The 19108-nt window shown below is 46.2% G+C and overlaps 1 protein-coding gene across 1 annotated transcript in view; it reads left to right on the top strand.

Moving 5' to 3' along the window:
- LOC121530793 (kremen protein 1-like) overlaps positions 1-19108 on the top strand; it is a 94387-nt gene that overhangs the window by 35713 nt on the left and 39566 nt on the right. Inside the window, exon 2 of the mRNA XM_041836030.2 lies at positions 10796-10958. Within this exon, the coding sequence (XP_041691964.2) occupies positions 10796-10958 (163 nt within the window). The remainder of the gene's footprint in view (positions 1-10795; positions 10959-19108) is intronic.

The following is a 19108-nucleotide window of genomic DNA, read 5'->3' on the forward strand; positions in this document are numbered from 1 at the left end:
CAAATACTGATCTACATGGGGAATTTATATACTTTTATACTAATACAATTGCTCAGAGAAAGAGGTTAAAAAATATATATATATTGTGATGTCACGAGAGGCTACACAGCTTTCAGCGGGATTGCTCAAGTAGTGCAAGGAGACCAGGTTCAACCAAAACAAGGATTTTATTAAAGGTCTTGGGAAACTAACGAAAGTATAACACAATTCTGTACTCTGGTGGCTCTTTCAGGGTTAACAGTTCAGGGATGTCTCTTCCACATCCAAAATCATAACTCTCCCTCGCTCAAATAACTTTTCCCCAGTCTTACTATATTCCACGTTGCAGCTAGTGGCCAACCCAGCAAAACGTCCTTCCAAATGTCCCCCACGTATTTCCACAGGTGCATATATCCCAAAGGTGAGTATTTCCCAAAGGTAAGTATCTCCAAATCCTTAAATTCCTCATGGAAGTGGACGTGCAGCACTCTTGTCCTCCAGAGCCCCGCTTGGGAGACCGTGTCTCTTCCCTTCAACAAACCTTCAGCTCATCAGCTCCTGATTGGTTTCAGCTGCGCGGGAAGATTGGCCATAGAGGGTTGGAGTTCCCGACCATACCAGCAGATGGAGCCATAGCTGTCTGGGTTTGCAGCCATCTCAGGGGGATGTAACGTCCCTCCAGGACACAGCCTCTCGTGACATCACACATCCCCCTCCTCGGGACCGACGTCCTCGTCGGGGTAAAGGCAGCGAAGAAGGCATCACGCCGGGAGAGGGCGTCTGCATTGCCGTGGTGCTTGCCAGACTGCTCTCTCTTCAACTCCTCCAACTCTAGGACCAGGGACTCAGCCTCCTGTTGTCTCTCCTTGAGTTTCTTACTGAACGCATCAGCCTTGGTTTTAGCAGAGTTTAGCTTCTGTTGAGCAGCTTTCAGTTCCTTCTCTCTCTCTGCCTCCGCATTCTTCATCTTGTTCTCCAACACCTTGTACTTCTCCTCTGCCTTCTTCTGGACCTCCTTACTACTGCGCAGGGTCTCCTCACACTCCTCGATGGTCCTGCGCAGCCTCTCCAGCTCCTCCTGTTGCTTATGGAAGGAGCTCTGTTGGAGTTTAGCCTGGAGGATATCTAACTCTTCTGTCTTCATGTCTAACTGTTGCTTTAACAAACGATACCTCTCAGCGGTCGCCTTCAGACCAGACAGTTCCTTGTCCAGATTCTGTAGCTCCGTCTCTGTGTCGGTCTGGGCACCTGCCATCCCTATCAGAGCCCGGGCGGGAGTGAGTAATTCGGAGGATTGCACCGGAGCCTTCCCGGGATGAGTCTTGCCTCTCCGTTTCCGAGGTACTCGGGTTATCCTCTCCTGAGACTCTCTCCAGAGTGGGTAAAAGGCTGGGCAGTCTCGTCCAATTAGGACAGGGACGGGGAGGGAATCAACCACCCCCGCCGTCGTGTGTATGGTTCCCCGTGTGCTGGTCATTGTAAGTTCAGTAATGGGGTATTCTCTGGTGTCCCCATGGACACAGGAAACTGGGAGGACTTTCCCCGGGGTCAGACACGTTGGGCCCACCAAATCCTTACGCACCAGGGTGGCCCGGCTACCAGAATCCAGTAAGGCCTCCACATCATGGTGATTCACAGTTACCGGGCAGGTGGGGGGTCGATCTGGGCCGCCATCTACGACTCCCAAGAGCGAGGCAAAACGATGTGTGGGTGCTGAGCTGGAGGACTCCGCAGTGGGCATAGGTTCATCGGCTGGTTTCCCACACTGCCAGGAGATATGTCCCATCTCCCCACACCGGTAACACTGTCGAGGTTCCCCATCCTGGTGTACTCTTCTTGGACCCGCCTGGTTTCTGGCTCCCCCTGGAGCCGGGATAAGTCCTGACGCGGCGGGGTTCGAGACCTTGGGGTCCTTTGGACGGGTTTTTCCCATTTGTGGTGGGGCCGCACTCCTGGGGTCTTTTCGGGAAGCATTCAGCATCTCCGCTGTGGCCTGGTACTTTTCCACAGCTTCCACGGTCAGATCAGCCGTGGTCAAGGCCTGTTGACTGATGAACCGTTTTGCCTCATAAGGCAGGGCGCGTAGGTAACGATCCACCACAACGGCCTCCACCACCGCCGCTGCTGTATTCCTCTGCGGATCCAGCCATTTCCTTGCGATTCGGACAAGTTCATGCATCTGCGCCCGAGGAGGTTGGTCTGGTTGGAAGGTCCAACTGTGAAAGCGCTGGGCCATACCAAACTTTGTGAGTCCATATCTGCTGAGGATCTCAGACTTCAGGGCATCATAGTCGGTAACCTGGTCAGGGCCCAGGTCCCGGACAGCATTCAGCGATTCCCCGGTTAGAAAGGGGGGCTAACAGACCAACCCACTGTTGCTTGGGCCAGGCTTCCCTAGTGGCCGTGGCCTCAAATGCATGCAGGTATGCCTCAATGTCATCGGTAGCTCCCATCTTAGATATAAAGTCACTTGCCTTTATTGGGCGGGTATTTTGGACCACCCTCTGTCTCTGCAACTGCAATTCCTCTGCCTTCAGAAGGTTGGCTTTCTTTTGCTCATCCAAGAGAGCCACGTTTGCTTGCATCTGGGCTTGCTGGCCAGCAACAAGGGCTTTCAATATGTCCTCCATTTCAGTCGGCGGGGAGCCTACGGCCAACTTGGAAAACTGGGTGATCAAACCTTCGGTATCCTCCTCTGACATGCACTATTAACGCTTGAGCGTGCCCGTATTCTCCACCATCTGTGATGTCACGAGAGGCTACACAGCTTTCAGCGGGATTGCTCAAGTAGTGCAAGGAGACCAGGTTCAACCAAAACAAGGATTTTATTAAAGGTCTTGGGAAACTAACGAAAGTATAACACAATTCTGTACTCTGGTGGCTCTTTCAGGGTTAACAGTTCAGGGATGTCTCTTCCACATCCAAAATCATAACTCTCCCTCGCTCAAATAACTTTTCCCCAGTCTTACTATATTCCACGTTGCAGCTAGTGGCCAACCCAGCAAAACGTCCTTCCAAATGTCCCCCACGTATTTCCACAGGTGCATATATCCCAAAGGTGAGTATTTCCCAAAGGTAAGTATCTCCAAATCCTTAAATTCCTCATGGAAGTGGACGTGCAGCACTCTTGTCCTCCAGAGCCCCGCTTGGAGACCGTGTCTCTTCCCTTCAACAAACCTTCAGCTCATCAGCTCCTGATTGGTTTCAGCTGCGCGGGAAGATTGGCCATAGAGGGTTGGAGTTCCCGACCATACCAGCAGATGGAGCCATAGCTGTCTGGGTTTGCAGCCATCTCAGGGGGATGTAACGTCCCTCCAGGACACAGCCTCTCGTGACATCACAATATATACACTGCTCAAAAAAATAAAGGGAACACTTAAACAACCCAGCAGCAGGACTGCTACCTCCGCCTTTGTGCAAGGAGGAGCAGGAGGAGCACTGCCAGAGCCCTGCAAAATGCCCTCCAGCAGGCCACAAATGTGCATGTGTCTGCTCAAACGGTCAGAAACAGACTCCATGAGGGTCGTATGAGGGCCTGACGTCCACAGGTGGGGGTTGTGCTTACAGCCCAACACCGTGCAGGACGTTTGGCATTTGCCAGAGAACAGCAAGATTGGCAAATTCGCCACTGGCGCCCTGTGCTCTTCACATATGAAAGCAGGTTCACACTGAGCACGTGACAGACGTGACAGAGTCTGGAGACGCCGTGGAGAACGTTCTGCTGCCTGCAACATCCTCCAGCATGACCGGTTTGTCGGTGGGTCAGTCATGGTGTGGGGTGGCATTTCTTTGGGGGGCCGCACAGCCCTCCATGTGCTCGCCAGAGGTAGCCTGACTGCCATTAGGTACTGAGATGAGATCCTCAGACCCCTTGTGAGACCATATGCTGGTGCGGTTGGCCCTGGGTTCCTCCTAATGCAAGACAATGCTAGACCTCATGTGGCTGGAGTGTGTCAGCAGTTCCTGCAAGAGGAAGGCATTGATGCTATGGACTGGCCCGCCCGTTCCCCAGACCTGAATCCAATTGAGCACATCTGGGACATCATGTCTCGCTCCATCCACCAACGCCACGTTGCACCACAGACTGTCCAGGAGTTGGCGGATGCTTTAGGCCAGGTCTGGGAGGAGATCCCTCAGGAGACCATCCGCCACCTCATCAGGAGCATGCCCAGCCGTTGTAGGGAGGTCATACAGGCACGTGGAGGCCACACACACCACTGAGCCTCATTTTGACTTGTTTTAAGGACATTACATCAAAGTTGGATCAGCCTGTAGTGTGGTTTTCCACTTTAATTTTGAGGGTGACTCCAAATCCAGACCTCCATGGGTTGATAAATTTATTTCCATTGATCATTTTTGTGTGATTTTGTTGTCAGCACATTCAACTATGTAAAGAAAAAAGTATTTAATAAGATTATTTCATTCATTCAGATCTAGGATGTGTTATTTTAGTGTTCCCTTTATTTTTTGGAGCAGTGTATATTATTGTGCGCACCCCTCTTTTCAATACTCTAGCTCCCTCCCATTGCGAGGATAACGGCACTGAGCCTTTTTCTAAAATGTTTTATGAGATTGGAGAACACATTGGGAGGGATCTTAGACCATTCCTCTAGACAGAAGCTTCCTTGATATCCTTCGTCTGCACTTACGGACTGCCCTCAAATTCAAACCAGAGGATTCAATGGAGACTGAGATGGCCATTGCAAAATGTAGATTTTTGTGGTCAATTTATTTTGTGGATTTTGATTAGTGCTTGGGGTTTTTGTCTTGCTGGAAGATCCACTTGCAGCCAAGTGTCAGCCTCCTGGCAGAGGCAACCAGGTTTTTGGCTAAAATGTCCTGGTACTTGGTAAAGTTCATGATGCCGTTGACCTTGACAAGGGCCCCAGGACCAGTGGAAGCAAAATAACCCCACAACATGAATGCTCCACCACCATATCTTACTCTAGGTATGAGGTACTTTTCTGCATATGCTTCTGTTTTTCAATGCCAAATCCACCACTGGTGTGCATGGCCAAAGAGCTCTATGTTCATGTCATCTGACCATAGCACCGGCTCCAACCCAAGTGCCAATGCCGTTTATCAAACTACAGGCTGTGCTATGGTCAGATGACATGAAAATAGAGGTCTTTGGCCAAGCACACCAGCTCCCAACTCTCTCTCTCTCTCTCTCTCTCTCTCTCTCTCTCTCTCTCTCGTTCTCTCGTTCTCTCTCTCTCTCTTTCTCTCTCTTTCTCTCTGTCTCTGTCTCTCTCTCTCTTTCTCTGTCTCTGTCTGTCTCCCTCTCTCTCTCCCTCCATCGCTTGCCAACAAGCACTATTTGAAGAATCAGTATGGAAGTAATTAATCCTGACAAATATAATAACAGGGCGATTAGCTCAGTCGATTATCCTGCTCTCTTTCCTTTTTAAGACTCTGCTCTTGTTTCTCAGGTTTGTGTGGGATCCTGAGAGAGTACCACTTCGCTGGTTGAGGTTTGGGGCGAGTCCTCCATCCTCCTCCTTTTTCCCGGACTCTATTTGTAGGATCTCTCTCGCTCTCTCTCTCTCTCTCTCTCTCTCTCTCTCTCTAGCTTTCTGTCTTTCATGCGGTCGTGGTCTCTGGTTCTGTTTCCCATCAGGCAGTGATGCCACCACAAGAAAGGCCCTCATCATGTGACACAAGTGGCACGGTCACATGCTGACAGAGAAGGGAATTAGGTCAGAGGACACTTTGATGGGCCCTGGTCAAAAGTAGTGCCCTATATAGAGAAAATGGTTCCATTTGGGTTGGGGACCTAGTTGTAAGTGGTCTTTGGATCTTCCATCGTATTCCCAGCCTACAGCGGGTTGGACTTTTGTTTTGAAGGACGTGTGCATGGCGCTCCCTCCCTCCCTCCTCTCCGCTCCGCAGGCCTTTTTAAACTGTCCATTCATCTTTATGATGGCCTCACTTCTCTAAGTCCCTGCAGATCTGCTACTTCCCATTCCCACCACAGGAAAATTGTGCCTCCAGACCACATCAAGCCCCCGGCCCAGCCGCTAGCAAAATGCTGCCATATTTACCATCTCATCCTGCAAGAGTTAGCTAGCCTCTCCACAGACAGCAGGGATATGACTGTGGCAACAGCAGCAGGAGCAGAGCCAAAAACCTTTGTCGTACACTGAACAGTAAACTTCCACTAAAGTTTACCAAAGGAAGAGGAGAGAGGAGATATTTCACAAAGTCACTTTGGGCTTCTATCTTTCCTTTTCTGATCCAGTGCTTTGTGAAGCAGGCACAATAACTTTAGTCGTTGTAATCGATCTACACTCAGTGTGTGAGGAGAAGGCCCAGTTTGAAGGACAGAGACATGGCCTGTTTTTCATGCGAGCCTCTGCCTCAACACTTCCTGCATAGTGCTGTCTGTGTGTCTGTCTGTGTGTCTGTCTGTCTGTCTGTCTGTCTGTCTGTCTGTCTGTCTGCCTGCCTGCCTGCCTGCCTGCCTGTCTGCCTGTCTGCCTGCCTGTCTGTCTGCCTGCCTGCCTGCCTGCCTGCCTGCCTGCCTGCCTGCCTGCCTGCCTGCCTGCCTGCCTGCCTGCCTGCCTGTCTGCCTGCCTGCCTGCCTGCCTGTCTGTCTGTCTGTCTGTCTGTCTGCCTGCCTGCCTGTCTGTCTGAGACAACGGGAGCAGAGAATAAAGCAGACAGGATGTGATTGGTCTGGGATACGAGTGACTCATAAATGCACTGGCCCCCAAACACTCCTGCACCACACACACACTACATTACTTTACAAATACATGCACAGCATGACAACCTTTTAATCTGTCCTCTGAATGTCAGACTGATAGCTGATATCATCTCTGTTTTCATTCTCTCTGTACTCCCCATACACGGGCCGCATCACGTCTCAGAGCGTGACACGTCTCCTAATACTATTAAGCTGGATTGCTACTTTTTATGAAGTCATGTTCCTCTTCACCGAGTCTCTGGGTAGATTGATGATGCCTGGTTGATACTGAGCTGCTCCTAGACACTGGCAGAATTGATTCACTGAGGGCGAGGAGAGGAGCCGTTTACAGTTTACAGACAATAGAGTGGCATCATAATTACTGAAACTCTACACCCCCCCAGCTCCTTACTAGGGGTGCAGCCTGTCAGGTCAGGCCGCTGATGGATCGTGGGTAGAGATGAATGAACAGTGGCGCCTGCCCTCAACGGATTTAATTACAAAACACTTTAACTTGACACTGAAAGGAATTGGTGGCTTCTCCTGGTTTAACATGGAGCCCGTTTTTATTTCCTTAATGCACACAGCTTTTGCTCATTTTCCAAAGTTAATTGTTTAAATCAAACATTAATTTCCAGCATTTTTAATCCATTTCTTATTTTCCTGCGCTAATGTGTTATCATTTACACACTATGTCACTTTTCTGTTTTCTATTTTCCTTGACAGAATCATTCTTCTCCTCTTTGACTGTGCATTTTCGTCAGGTCTTACTTTCGCCACTAAGAGGGGGATACCACGATTTCTAGGGGTCTTCATTCTCGAAGTTGTTGACTGTTTTTGTGCTTGCCAGTTAGCTAGCAGTTCTCAGCTGTTAGCAGCCAATGGCTAGCAGTTTCTTACTGGCCATCATTTTTTTTGAGTCATTACTGAGTTATTTAATGTAACAAATCAAGCCTTAAACCTCATAAACAATTCATTTAGACCTGGTGTTTAATTGAAACAGGTTTTTATGTCATACACATTAAAATCAGTATATAGTGATAGTGCTGAAGTCATCCACGTATTCCTATGGAAAACGGCATGAAGCCGGAAGTATTTGAATTTGAAACGCTCCATATTGCTGAATGGGGCTGAATCACTAAGGTACAATAAGAACTGGAGACTGTGTCCAAGATGTCCGCCTGTTGTTTTCAAGGTAATCTACTCACTTTCGCATACGCCAATTCATGGACCATCTATATGCAGGTTGCATCCGGTTTATACGGGCCAACATCACATACACACTAGCACTCAGTGTGCACAGGGAGCAGCGACGACATCATCACTTCATCAGAAAATATGGCGGACGTTGGATGAATATAACATTTGAATGTCTCTGGCTGAGAGTGATGAAAAAAATATCGACCTCAGCGCCAATTATTTGAATAATTGAATGGATGTTTTCAAATCACATTTTATTTGTCACATGCGCCGAATACAACAGGTGTAGACCTTACCGTGAAATGCTTACTTACAAGACCTTAACCAACAATGCAGTTCAAGAAATAGAGTTAAGAAAATATTTACTAAATAAACTAAAGTGAAAAATTAAAATACAAAGTAAGACAATAAAATAACAATAACGAGGCTATATACAGGGGGTACCGGTACCGAGTCAATGTGCGGGGGTACAGGTTAGTCGAGGTAATTTGTACATGTAGGTAGGGGTAAAGTGACTATGCATAGATAATAAACAGCAAGTAGCAGCAGTGTAAATGTAAATGGTCCGGGTGGCCATTTGATTAATTGTTCAGCAGTCTTATGGCTTGGGGGTAGAAGCTGTTAAGGAGCCTTTTGGACCTAGACTTGGAGTCTTTGACAATTTGTTGGGCTTTCCTCTGACACCACCTAATATATAGGTCCTGGATGGCAGGAAGCTTAGCCCCAGTGATGTACTGGGCTGTACGCACTACCCTCTGTAGCGCCTTACGGTTGGATGCTCAGCAGTTGTCATACCAGGTAGTGATGCAACCGGTCAGGATGCTCTCGATGGTGCAGCTGTATAACTTTTTGAGGATCTGGGGACCCATGCAGGATCTGGGGACTTTGTGCATAAAGGTGATGAATATAGTGTATCTTTAGGAATGTTCTAATCTGACTTCTGTATGTGGCCGTATGGAAGTTGTCTTTCTGGGCCGGGCGTTTCTGGGCCGGGTGTCAGTTAAACTGCAGTACCGAAGCGAAAACTGTAGGAGCAGTCGAAACCGTGCTTCTAGACCGGAACCCTGGCCCCTTGGACTGAATGTCACACAAAAAATGCTAAGGATCATGGTGAAAGTGGCTGTAACTAGCAAAAGATCATAGTCGATGTAGTCGTTTTCATCCTGCCTGAGAGATTCAACCTGGTTGTAATGTCTATGAACCTGTTGCTAGCCTACTGTTAAACCTTTGCAGCAGAAGGTTCATTTAAAAGCTCAGCATTACCTAGAACCTACCCAGGTCAACATTAGAAAACTAAAAGGACAGCAAATATGAACTATGATAATCTGAATTACGACTGATTTACTAGAAAAAATTAAGATTTTTAGTACAGTTCAATCAGAACATGTTGGCATGGTGATTGTCTTTGTCAAATCTAACTTAAATTGGCGCAAAGTTAAGTTATATATTCCCCTTTATTACTTTCCAACCCCGCCACCCTTTCCCCACTTGGAGTAAACTACTGAACAACAACGCCTAGGCCTCTACTTCCAGCCCATACCCACTATCTACATTTTATGGACACAGTCAATTTTACAATAATTACATTTTGTTTGTTCTTTCTCCTGAACTTCTTCTACTCTCAACCTCTCCGATCATTTTCATGATGTCCATCCGTTTTGCTTCTATATGCCATATCTTTCTAACTGTGCTCTTTCCCAAAAGCTCCCAACCTACAACCTATATACTTATTATGGACACAGCGTGCCTACATTATTAGTTATCTTGTTATTGTTTGTTGTTAGTTGTTATTAGTCCCATCCTTCAATTCCATTCAACACCTCCCATCTATCTTTTAACACCATCCATATAGGATTTCTATTTGCCATATATATTTCAACGGTACTGTGATGTCTTACAAAAGTTCTGAACCTTTCTATTCTCATTGTTTCTACAGATTGTGAATTGAAAATATTTTTTTTTGCTAATAGTATTATTATGTTATTGATCGATTGACTATGACTTTTCAGATCACCCAGTAGTGCTATCTGCAGGGTTAGCTCCAGGTAAATATTGCAATCCTTTAGCCATTCCTGGACCTGTGTCCAAAAACAAGCTACAAATGGACAGTACCAAAACAAATGATCTAATGATTCTGTCTCTTCGCAGCAAAATCTGCAGAGCTGGGAAGATTGTATCCCCCATATAAATAACATTCTATTGGTAGCAAGAATTTTATATAATAATTTAAATTGAAAGATTCTAAGTTTTAAGTCCGGTGTCGTTTTGCGTATCAGTTCACAAACACTATGCCATGGGATCGGTACGTCAAAAATCTCTTCCCAACTATTTTGCAATCTATATGGGATGGCTGTCAATCCTTTGGTCCTTAAATGAAACTGATATACTTTTTTATTTATCACAGTTTTCCTTAATCAATTATGTTCTTTAATGCAAGGCCGACAGACAAGTTCCTTACTTTCTCCTCCTTCCACTTTCCTCTTCCATTTTTGCGGTAAGGCTGCAATTATTTGGTTGTAATTTTGGGTAGAGCAGACATTTCCATATGTTTTTGTTAGCTGCATGTGCGACATAACTCCACCAGTCCTACCGATGATATCATTTACAAAGATTATACCTTTTTTAAACATTTTGTAAGTATATTTGAGTTTAACCACAATATTTGTTGCATTATTTGTTCTGTCGTTTCTGGAGGATTAAATTGAAATTGCAACCAACTTTCTATGGCTTGTTTTAGAAATAGTGATATCTGGGAGATGATTTCCTTTTCAAATAACACAGTGAACACTTGTTTAATACTCTCTCTCTCTCTCTCTCTCTCTCTCTCTCTCTCTCTCTCTCTCTCTCTCTCTCTCTCTCTCTCTCTCTCTCTCTCTTTCTCTCTCTTTCTCTCGCTCTCTCTCTCGCTCTCGCTCTCTCTCTCGCTAGAATGTTACACAGCCAACGGAGAGGACTACAGGGGCTGGCAGAACCAGACGAGCCTCCTGGGGGGCAAGCCCTGCCTCTTCTGGAACGAAACCTTCCAGCACCCCTACAACACCCTCAAGTACCCCAATGGAGAGGGGGGTCTTGGCAGCCACAACTACTGCAGGTGAGGCCCGCTTTGGAGCCCAAGCTGAAGCTTGTACTGGTGCTCAGAAAAAAACCATCTTACCCAAGGACAGTAGAGGCTCCTGAGGGGAGGACGGTTCATAGTAATGGGTGGAACAGAGCAAATGGATTGGCTTCCATGTGTTTGATGTATTTGCTACCATATCACCCATTCCGCTCCAGCCATTACCACGAGCCCGTCCTCCTCAATTAAGGTGCCACCAACCTCCTGTGCAAGATGACTATCCCAAAAAAGAAAAAGGAGGGGTCAGATCTCATTCACTGGACCTTCACCTACATTCTTCTACTGTTTGTGCTCCTGCACCTCTTAAAGAATATTAGCTCGAAAGTATTGTGGTGTTCCTGCACCTTAATATAAACCGTTACGACACCCAAAATGAGTATCGAAAGTCTAGCAGAAGCGCATACAATAGCACCCCAATGTCATCATAGAGCAGAGAGGAATGGACCAGTTTGGGATTCTTGTTATTGTATTGCTGCTTTCAAAACAACTAGGAAAACATTTTTTAAACGTCATCCAACTCGGAATTCCAAGTCGGAAACTTGAGCATCTTTCTAGAGGTCCGACTTTCCTACTTCAAGATCACTGACGTCATGATTTGACCTCGTTTTTTTCCAGAGTTCCCATTTGTGTTGAAAGCACCATCTGATGATACAAGTAGTGATGTCACTTCTGGTGCATACAGCATAGATACTGTATATGATGTCATTGACTTAGACTTTTCTTAAAATGTGTCCAAGTATTTAGAAGTGAATGGAGACATGTTTTGCAGTCAGGGGAGAGGTTCCCTTTCGACTGGTTTGACACAGAACCCTCTCAGCATGTGTGTGTGTACATGTGTGTGTGTGTACTGTATGACATGCGTGTATGTGTGTGTGCGCGTACGCGCGTGTCCATGCGTTTGTGTGTGTGTTTCCTCCTTGACCCTCTCAGACATTCACGTGTGAATATTGAACAGAGTTTATACAAGCAAAGACCTCTAGGGAATGCCAGGGGACACCACAGTGTCTGGGCTGTGTCTGGATTAGCCTTGGGTGGTATCCAGATTGTCATACCTTCATACCGACCTTCCCGGGATATTCGGTAATAACGGCACTGAACACAAGGGGCGGTATTTTCCATCCCCACTGAGACGCTGTAATCCGAAGGTTAGCAATGATCCCATAGAGAATGCTAACTAAACGCTAACGAGTGCATTGCAAACATTTTATACAGTCTCTGACCTAAACTATTTGCAGGACAGACATCCCAGCTCATAAAGTTATACAGTTTACTGCACAGACAAAACAAATATTAGACAGCAAGGCTGATTTTGGAAGAAGCTAACCACTTAGCTAGATCGCTAACTAGCTACTAAATTAGCTAACCAAATGCAAAACTGCAGAGCATTTAGCACATTTTAGACAGTTAACTTAATAGTTATACGATATCTAGCCGGCAAACATTTAGTTGTGAATTCCATACTGTAAATAGATCACCTAGCGTGTGCTGTACAACAGCGAGTCTCTCATCGTAAACAAACACAGCGTGACTTGGGACTACCGGTAAGCTTCATAATGAGGGAATTCGATTAATATAATTATAATAATTAGTCATTTAGCAGACGCTCTTATCCAGAGCGACTTACAGGAGCAATTAGGGTTAAGTGCCTTGCTCAAGGGCACATCGACAGATTTTTCACCTAGTCGGCTCGGGGATTAGAACCAGCGACCTTTCGGTTACTGGCACAACGCTCTTAACCACTAAGCTACCAGGCGCCCAGGTAGGTGTATTTCGCACTGGGTGAAAGTTGATTGCATTCATTTTGGAACCGGGCTGCCTCCCAGGCATGAGCCAGGTGCCCCGTTCAAAGCAAAAAGTAACGTAGGAGCACGTGGAGTAATGAGTAGGATTCACATGCAAAAGTGATTGCTTTTGATTTAAAAAACGCTTTATCTGCCTTCTCAATGAAAACTAGTTTGAAAATTCAAACATATATTTGATGGAAAAGAGAGGTTGTATGTTTCTGGACGATGTACAATACTGCTTTGTTGACAACATGACCGAGCAGCGCAGATTACTGTTCGATTTGAGAAGGTAACTCCTCCCTCACCGCTTTTGCCCGTTCACGTCACAGGTCATAGACCGGTGCCCTGAGGCTCAACATAATTGAATCTGCCCAATGAAAAACAGGTGAAATGATGAACGTGATCTTCTTTATCTCCTAACATATTGCACCAGTTGACTGCAGGTATTTACTTAAAAAGAAGTTGTTTCAACGGTATTGACGGTATTGAAAAACCATCCTGTGGCTATTTCCAAATAACCCATTCTACGGTATATACGGTATACCGCCCAAACCTAGCCTGGATAGCACAACTCCCGCCATCGTTGTCTGACACTCATATACAACACTTACATAGCTACAGCACTTACACAGCACTCAAAGGCCTACGACCTCATAGACTTTGCTGTTAGGTACACTCACGTAACATAATGCAATAAAAAAAAATATTTGTCACATGCGCCGAATACAACAGGTGTAGACTTTACCGTGAAATTACGAGCCATTTCCCAACAATGCAGAGTTAAAAAGAACGGAAATGTGCAAATAAAGTAGAAACTAGCTAACAATAACAAGGCTATATACAAGGAGTACCGGTACTGAGTCAATGTGCAGGTAAGGGGTAGTTGAGGTAATATATACATGTGCGTATTTGTGTGTATGTGTGTGGCATCAATATGCATGTGTGTGTGTGTGTGTGTGTGTGTGTGTGTGTGTGTGTGTGTGTGTGTGTGTGTGTGTGTGTATGTGGGTGCGTGTTGGAGTGTCAGTGTAAGTATGTGTGGGTAGAGTCAGTGCAAGAGAGCCAGTGCAAAAAAAGGGTCATTGCAGGTAGTCCAGGTAGCCATTTGATTAACTGTTCAGCGGTCTTATGGCTTGGCGGTAGAAGCTGTTCAGGAGCCTTTTGGTCCCAGAGTTGGCGCTCCAGTACCGCTTGCCGTGCGGTAGCAGAGTGAACAGTCTATGGCTTGGGTGGCTGGGGTCTTTGACAGTTGCCATACCAAGCGGTGATGCAGCCAGTCAAGATGCTGTCGATGGTGCAGTTGTAGAACATTTTGAGGATCTGACGGTCCATGACAAATATTTTCAGCCCCCTGAGGGGCAAGAGGTGTTGTCGTGCCTTCTTCATGACTGTGTTGGTGTGTGTGGACCATGATAATTCCTTAGTGATGTGGACACCGAGGAACTTGAAGCTCTTGACCCGTTCCACTACAGCCCCGTCGATGTGGATGGGAGTGTGCTCCGCCTGCGTTACCTGTAGTCCACGATCAGCTCATTTGTCTCGCTGACATTGAGGGAGAGATTATTGTCCTGGCACCACACTGCCAGGTCACTGACCTCCTCTCCATAGGCTGTCTCATCGTCGTCTGTGATCAGGCCTACTACCGTCATGTCATCAGCAAACTTAATGATGGTTTGGGAATCGTGCACGGTCACGCAGTCGTGGGATGAACAGGGAGTACAGGAGGGAACTGAGCACGCACCCCTAAGGGGCCCCCGTGTTGAGGGTCAGCATGGCGGATGTGTTGTTGCCTACCCTCATCACCTGTGGGCAGCCCGTCAGGAAGTCCAGGATCCAGTTGCAGAGGGAGGTGGTCAGTCCCAGGGTCCTGAGCTTAGTGATGAGCTTGGAGGGCACTATGGTGTTGAACGCTGAGCTGTAGTCAATGAACAGCATTCTCACATAGGTGTTCCTCTTGTCCAGGTGGGAAAGGGCAGTGTGGAGTGCAATAGAGATAGCGTCATCTGTGGATCTGTTGGGGCGGTATGCGAATTAGAGTGGGCCAGGGTGTCTGGGATGATGCTGTTGATGTGAACCATGACCAGCCTTTCAAAGCATTTCATGGCTATAGATGTGAGTGCTATGGGGCGATAGTCATTTAGACAGGTACCTTGGCGTTCTTGGGCACAGGGACTATGGTGGGCTGCTTGAAACATGTACACTACATGACCAAAAGTATGTAGACACCCGCTCGTCGAACATCTCATTCCAAAATCATGGGCATTAATATGGAGTTGGTCCCCCCTTTGCTGCTATAACAGCCTCCACTCTTCTGGGAAGGCTTTCCACTAGATGTTGGACATTGCTGCAGGGACTTGCTTCCATTCAGCCACAAGAGCATTAGTGAGGTCAGGGACTGATGTTGGGCGATTAGGCCTGGCTCACAGTCGGCGTTCCAATTCATCCCAACGGTGTTCGATGTGGTTGAGGTCAGGGCTCCGTGCAGGCCAGTCAAGTTCTTCCACACCAATCTCTACAAACCATTTCTGTATGCTGAAACAGGAAAGGGCCTTCCCCAAACTGTTGCATCAAAGTTGGAAGCACAGAATCGTCTAGAATGTAATTGTATGCTGTAGCGTTAAGATTTCCCTTCACTGGACCTAAGGGGCCTAGCCCGAACCTTGAAAAAGAGCGCTAGACCATTATTCTTCCTCCACTAAACTTTACAGTTGTCACTATGGTAGCGTTCTCCAGGCATCCACCAAACCCAGGTTCGTCCGTCGGACTGCCAGATGGTAGAGCGTAATTCATCACTCCACAGAACATATTTCTACTGCTCCAGAGTCCAATGGCGGTGAGCTTTATACCGCTCCAGCAGATGCTCTGCATTGCGATTGGTGATCTTAGGCTTGTGTGCGGCTGCTCGGACATAGAAGCCCATTTCATGAAGCTCCCCACTAACAGTTCTTGTGCTGATGTTGCTTCCAGAGGCAGTTGCTTCCAGAGGCATTTTGGAACGTGGTAGTGAGTGTTGCAATCAAGGACAGACAATTTTTACGTGCTACTCGCTTCCGTTCTGTGAGCTTGTGTGGCCTACCACTTCGCGGCTGAGCCGTTGTTGCTCCTAGACGTTTCCACCTCACAATAACAAATGTCAGTGAAGATACTTGCCAGCTGGTCAGCGCATGCTCTGAGTACGCATCCTGGTAATCTGTCTGGCCTTGCGACCTTGTGAATGTTAACCTGTTTAAAGGTTTTACTCACATCGGCTTCGGAGAGCGAGATCACACAGTCGTCTGGAACAGCTGGTGCTCTCATGCATGGTTCAGTGTTGTTTGCCTTGAAGTGAGAATAGACGCTATTTAGCTCGTCTGGTCTCGCGTCACTGGGCAGCTCGCTGCTGGGTTTCCCTTTGTAATCCATGATAGTTCGTAGTAGGATTTGATCTTAGTCCTGTATTAACACTTTGCCTGTTTGATGTCTCGTCTGAGGTCATAGTGGGATTTCTTATAAGTGTCCGGATTAGTGTTCCTCTCCTTGAAAGCAGCAGCTGCACAAACCTACAACACTCACATAGGGCTACAGCCCAGTAAACTCATTGAACCCAATAGCTAACATTCAAATTGTACAGTATATTCCTATTACTGTGTAGTCTTTTATCCATCATTTTGATCCAGACAGACTTCCAGTAAGTGGCATAGATATCATAGATATTAAAAATAGTATTTACCCACCACCACATAAAAAAAAAACTTAAAACATTGCCTAAGACTAAGTCATGGCCATTGATCTTGAGAGATTTCCTGTAAGTAGCTAAGTGCCATATATATACAAAATAGATGTAGTATTTCCCCACCACTTAAAATCCCTTTCAAAACATTTCCTAAGTCTAAGTCGTGGCCATAAAGTCATAAAGCAACAATGCTTTGAAGTGGCCAAGGACGGATTTGTTTTCGCTTTGCTTGGATTGGGACTCCTGTGATTTATGACCGTGATACATAGTCTGCAGCCCAAATGGCACCCTATTCCTTATATGGTGCACTGCTTCCCATAGGGCTCTGGTCAAAAGTAGTGCACTATGCAGGGAATATAGGGTGCCGTTTGGGGCACAGCCAGAGAGGATAAGGGAAGGCTTTTACCCCACTGCACATAAAAAATATATTACTCTTGACAAGCAATTTGAAAAAGGACATCTTCATTTTTTTGGAGTCTACCTCCTTTAAGTGATCCTAGCACAATAAACAGTTCATGTTTCAGCCTAACTCACCTCTTCATTAATGTAGTCGGTTGAAGGTAAAAGACACATTTCCAGAATCTGCAAAATAAATCATATATTCTAGTCTTGTTTGGGTTAGCTTTAATCAACATATTCTCTCTCTCTCTCTCTCTCTCTCTCTCTCTCTCTCTCTCTCTCTCTCTCTCTCTCTCTCTCTCTCTCTCTCGCTCTCTCTTCCTCTCTCTCTCTCGCTCTCTCTTCCTCTCTCGCTCTCTCTTTCTCCCTCTCTCCCTCTCTCTCAATTCAATTCAATTTAAGGGCTTTATTGGCATGGGAAACGTATGTTAACATTGCCAAAGCAAGTGAAATAGATAATAAACAAAAGTTAAATAAACAGTAAATATTACACATATTATGTCTACATATAGTGTTGTAACGATGTGCAAATAGTTAAAGTACAAAATGGAAAATAAATCAAATAAATATGGGTTGTATTTACAATGGTGTTTGTTCTTCACTGGTTGCCCTTTTCTTGTGGCAACAGGTCACAAATCTTGCTGCTGTGATGGCACAGTGTGGCATTTCACCTAATAGATATGAGAGTTTATCAAAATTGGGTTTGTTTTCGAATTCTTTGTGGGTCTGTGTAATCTGAGGGAAGGATGTGTCTCTAATATGGTCATACATTTGGCAGGAGGTTAGGAAGTGCAGCTCAGTTTCCATCTCATTTTGTGGGCAGTGTGCACATAGCCTGTCTTCTCTTGAGAGCCAGGTCTGCCTATGGCGGCCTTTCTCAATAGCAAGGCTATGCTCACTGAGTCTGTACATTGTCAAAGCTTTCCTTCATTTTGGGTCAGTCACAGTGGTCAGATATTCTGCCACTGTGTACTCTCTGTTTAGGGCCAAATAGCTAGTTTGCTCTGTTGTTTTGTATTTTTTTCCCAATATGTCAAGTAATTATCTTTTTGTTTTCTCATGATTTGGTTGGGTCTAATTGTGTTGCTGTCCTGGGGCTCTGTGGGGTCTGTTTGTGTTTGTCAACACAGCCCCAGGACCAGCCTGGTTAGGGGACTCTTCTCCAGGTTCATCTCTCTGTAGGTGATGGCTTTATTATGGAAGGTTTGGGAGGTCTCTTTCTCTCTGTGTCTTCTGTGGACTGGAGAGTCTACTTCACACTGTGAGTAGATGAGCGATGGCATTTACGAGTGGCTCAGACACACAGTTACACACTGTTTTGTTATTGCCAGGCTAAGGGAATGTGATAATGGAGGAGTGGGGGAGAGAGGGAGAGGAGAAAGTAAGGATATCTCAGTTTCTCTCTTCCCTCCTCTGTCTCTTTGTCTGTGTGTGTGATAGTGGTGTGTGGTGTGTGGTGTGTGTGGTGTGTGGTGTGTGTGGTGTGTGATAGTGGTGTGTGTGTGATAGTGGTGTGTGGTGTGTGGTGTGTGTTTGTGTGTGTGATAGTGGTGTGTGGTGTGTGTGCTTGTGTTTGTGTGTGTGGTGTGTGATAGTGGTGTGTGGTGTGTGTGTGTGTGTTTGTGTGTGTGGTGTGTGATAGTGGTGTGTGGTGTGTGTTTGTGTGTGTGATAGTGGTGTGTGGTGTGTGTGCTTGTGTTTGTGTGTGTGGTGTGTGATAGTGGTGTGTGGTGTGTGTGCGTGTGTTTGTGTGTGTGGTGTGTGATAGTGGTGTGTGTGTGATAGTGGTGTGTGGTGTGTGGTGTGTGCGTGTGTTTGTGTGTGTGGTGTGTGATAGTGGTGTGTGATAGTGGTGTGTGATAGTGGTGTGTGATAGTGGTGTGTGATAGTGGTGTGTGTGTGATAGTGGTGTGTGGTGTGTGCGTGTGTTTGTGTGTGTGGTGTGTGATAGTGGTGTGTGATAGTGGTGTGTGATAGTGGTGTGTGATAGTGGTGTGTGTGTGATAGTGGTGTGTGATAGTGGTGTGTGATAGTGGTGTGTGATAGTGGTGTGTGATAGTGGTGTGTGTGGTGTGTGATAGTGGTGTGTGATAGTGGTGTGTGTGGTGTGTGTGAGTTTCTAGAGTCCCCACTATATGGAGAAGGCTCTCTGTCCATCACATTTGAATAGTAAAATTCTTCATTTACATCTTTCAATTCAAATTCAAATATCCAGTATTCTCTCTCTCTCT

Source organism: Coregonus clupeaformis, chromosome 18, assembly GCF_020615455.1.
Source record: "Coregonus clupeaformis isolate EN_2021a chromosome 18, ASM2061545v1, whole genome shotgun sequence".
Lineage (NCBI taxonomy): Eukaryota > Metazoa > Chordata > Actinopteri > Salmoniformes > Salmonidae > Coregonus > Coregonus clupeaformis.